The following is a 2,729-nucleotide window of genomic DNA, read 5'->3' on the forward strand; positions in this document are numbered from 1 at the left end:
GCGTGTACCAGGCATAATGCAAGTCCTGAGTCTGAAATATGTCTGTCAGCGAGTCCTCCTCCACCTATTTAGACTCCACCGTAGACAACGGCAGCATTTCTCCGACCACGTAGCGAGCCACAAGCTCCGTGGCTTCTTTCAGACTGATAGGTTTAACGTTATATCCGTTATTAGAACCAAACGACAGTCGTTGCTGTTTCGGAGCTGAAGGACCAGCGTTCTAAAAGTAACGGAAGTAACTGATGTCTTGTTTGAAAATGAACTTAAGTATTTGATTACTCAAACAGCAAACTAACACGCTAGGTTACTCGTTACTACAAAAAGTAATCAAAGTACTCTAACCCAACTCTGTTCACAATTAACTTTACTCCCGTCACAGCCGTCACTTTGACCAGTAGGAACACAGAACGATCCACTGCCGTAGACAACTGTATGACAACAACACCCCAGCGTTTTAATATTTCCTCTAGAGATGTTACCACACAGAGTAAAAGGGAAAATGATGGTGTGAAACAGCAGAGGCACTTTACTGATGCAGGGAAAATGATGGTGTGAAACAGCAGAGGCACTTTACTGATGCATCGCCCGTCATTTCAAACTCAACACTTCCTGTATGTGTTTCAAATTAAAAGCCCCTTATAACCTCGGCTGAGAGAATCCCTCCATTTTCTAATCAGGCTTTTATTGTGAAACATTTGCAGGAACTTGTTGTGGCGGATTCGGTGACTTGTATGTTTGTGTTCGGTACTTCACTGGCTGGCACATGAACAGACACAGTGACTGAAATGATAGTAATAATAATAAAAATAGGACAAGAATAACCTGATGACATCAAACGTTGTGAAAGACGGCCGGGGATAATTGGTGTGGACCATCGTGTAGTTTGTCGTGTTCGTTGGCCAAGTCACGGCACGATTTTATGACTCCACAATCGTGTAATGTCACATAGTGACTGCCAGAACAGACAGAAATGTCGTGTAGCGTGAACCCGGCATTAAGAAGTAGACACACCAAACGAAGGCTGACATCCGATATTTACCGTGCGCTAGCTAGCGAACAAAACCACAAACAATTACAAACCGCTCCTGCTAAAGAGCTCAATGGCCCTCTTGACTTCTGCCGATCAGAAAGGTAAAGTTTAGGTGCCTCAAAACTGTAAATGTATTTTTTTATTTACCACCGCTGCATTAATCAAAGGGATACAAACATAAATGCAACATGACATCAAATCTCAATTTGAAAGCACAGCATCCGAAGGTCCTGCATAACAATCACATATTAAACCAAATGTATTCACAGTCCTCTGTAAAAGGAGGAAGAAATGACTCTGCCTTAAAATAAAATCACAAAGGTCATAACGAGATTTGCTGTAATGCTTTCTTATTGTTTTATTTAAATGCGTGTATGATGGTGCATTTTCTCTTATTGTCTTCTTTGTCGAGCGCTCAGCTGCATGGATAAGAGTGCAGCATCAGTTGCAGAGTAAACCCACTCTGACTTCTATAGGTCTGGTTCGACGCTGTAGCTGCTCTCTAAAAATAACCTGAACGCTCTCAGTGCACTTGATTCAATTGGTTCCAACATTTGATGAGGTGAGGAGAGGCGCGTTACAGAGGAGATGCTCACACTGAGATGATCTGAGCGTCAGCTAAAGGTCTGAAAATGGAAATGAAGAGCAGAACTTCTCCCACCCAAAAAAAAAAAAGTCACATATCCATTTTTAGAGGAGGAAAATGATTAACTGGAGTTCATTACTCAGCAGCTCTGCAGTGTGGAGGATCCAGGCTGTAAAAGTGTCAGTCTGTCAGCCAGAGGCAATTTGTTACCTGTTCGCTTTTGTTCTAGTTTGGTGCTATTCATCATTTTTGAAAAGCGGACGTCACTGTTTTAAAGAAAAGAATTGTGCAAGTGTTTTATGGTTTTTTAAATCAGGTTGTCGCATGAAACATCATGTGTTGAACATGCTTTCTTTTTGTCTCTGCAGGAACGCCACGCTGACAGTCTGATACAGAATCAGCATTACCAGGTCGGTACACCATCACTGCTTCATGTGTGTGTGTGTGTGTGTGTGTGTGTGTGTGTGTGTGCTCCACAAAAATCTAGTTCCTATAGGCTACAGATCACAGTGTAAAAGTGAACCACCACATCACTGCTGATCGCCACAGAAGACAATGGATATAAAGGGAAACTTTGCTGATATTGAACCAGCTGTGTGGCATCACAGTGTGTGCAGATGAACTGTGTTTGGCTTCACCCCTGTACCACTGCCAGCACCCGGACCTCTGCCACCAGACAGGCAGGGATCTCCAGGGGAAGTCAAACAACATTCATCTGCACACACTGTGATGACACACAGCTGGTTGAATATCAGCAAAGTTTCCCTGCTTCCCTTCACTGGTTCCTGTACAGCAGGGTCGGTCTTTGTTTCACTGTTATCTCACTGTATCTTACTATCTTAACTTTTATGACGAAAACTCTGTCTGTGTGTCTGTTCCATGTTTTTCTCCTCACTGACTTGGTCAATCCATGTGAAATTTGGCACAGTGGTAGAGGGTCATCGGAGGATGTGAATGAAGCAATATTACATCAATTGGCCAAAGGGGGGCGCTATAGCAACCGACTGAAATTGCAAACTTTGAATGGGCATATCTCATGCCCCGTATGTCGTAGAGACATGAAACTTTGCACAGAGATGCCTCTCCTCATGAGGAACACATTTCCCTCAAGAA

At 43.1% G+C, this 2,729-nt stretch overlaps 1 protein-coding gene across 1 annotated transcript in view; it reads left to right on the forward strand.

Annotated features, from left to right (window-relative positions):
- Nucleotides 1–2,729, forward strand: part of trpc5a (transient receptor potential cation channel, subfamily C, member 5a) — a 219,471-nt gene that overhangs the window by 207,345 nt on the left and 9,397 nt on the right. The window contains exon 16 of the mRNA XM_050066698.1: nt 1,985–2,026. Within this exon, the coding sequence (XP_049922655.1) occupies nt 1,985–2,026 (42 nt within the window). The remainder of the gene's footprint in view (nt 1–1,984; nt 2,027–2,729) is intronic.

The sequence above is a fragment of the Epinephelus moara genome, chromosome 17, assembly GCF_006386435.1.
Source record: "Epinephelus moara isolate mb chromosome 17, YSFRI_EMoa_1.0, whole genome shotgun sequence".
Classification (NCBI taxonomy): Eukaryota; Metazoa; Chordata; class Actinopteri; order Perciformes; family Serranidae; genus Epinephelus; species Epinephelus moara.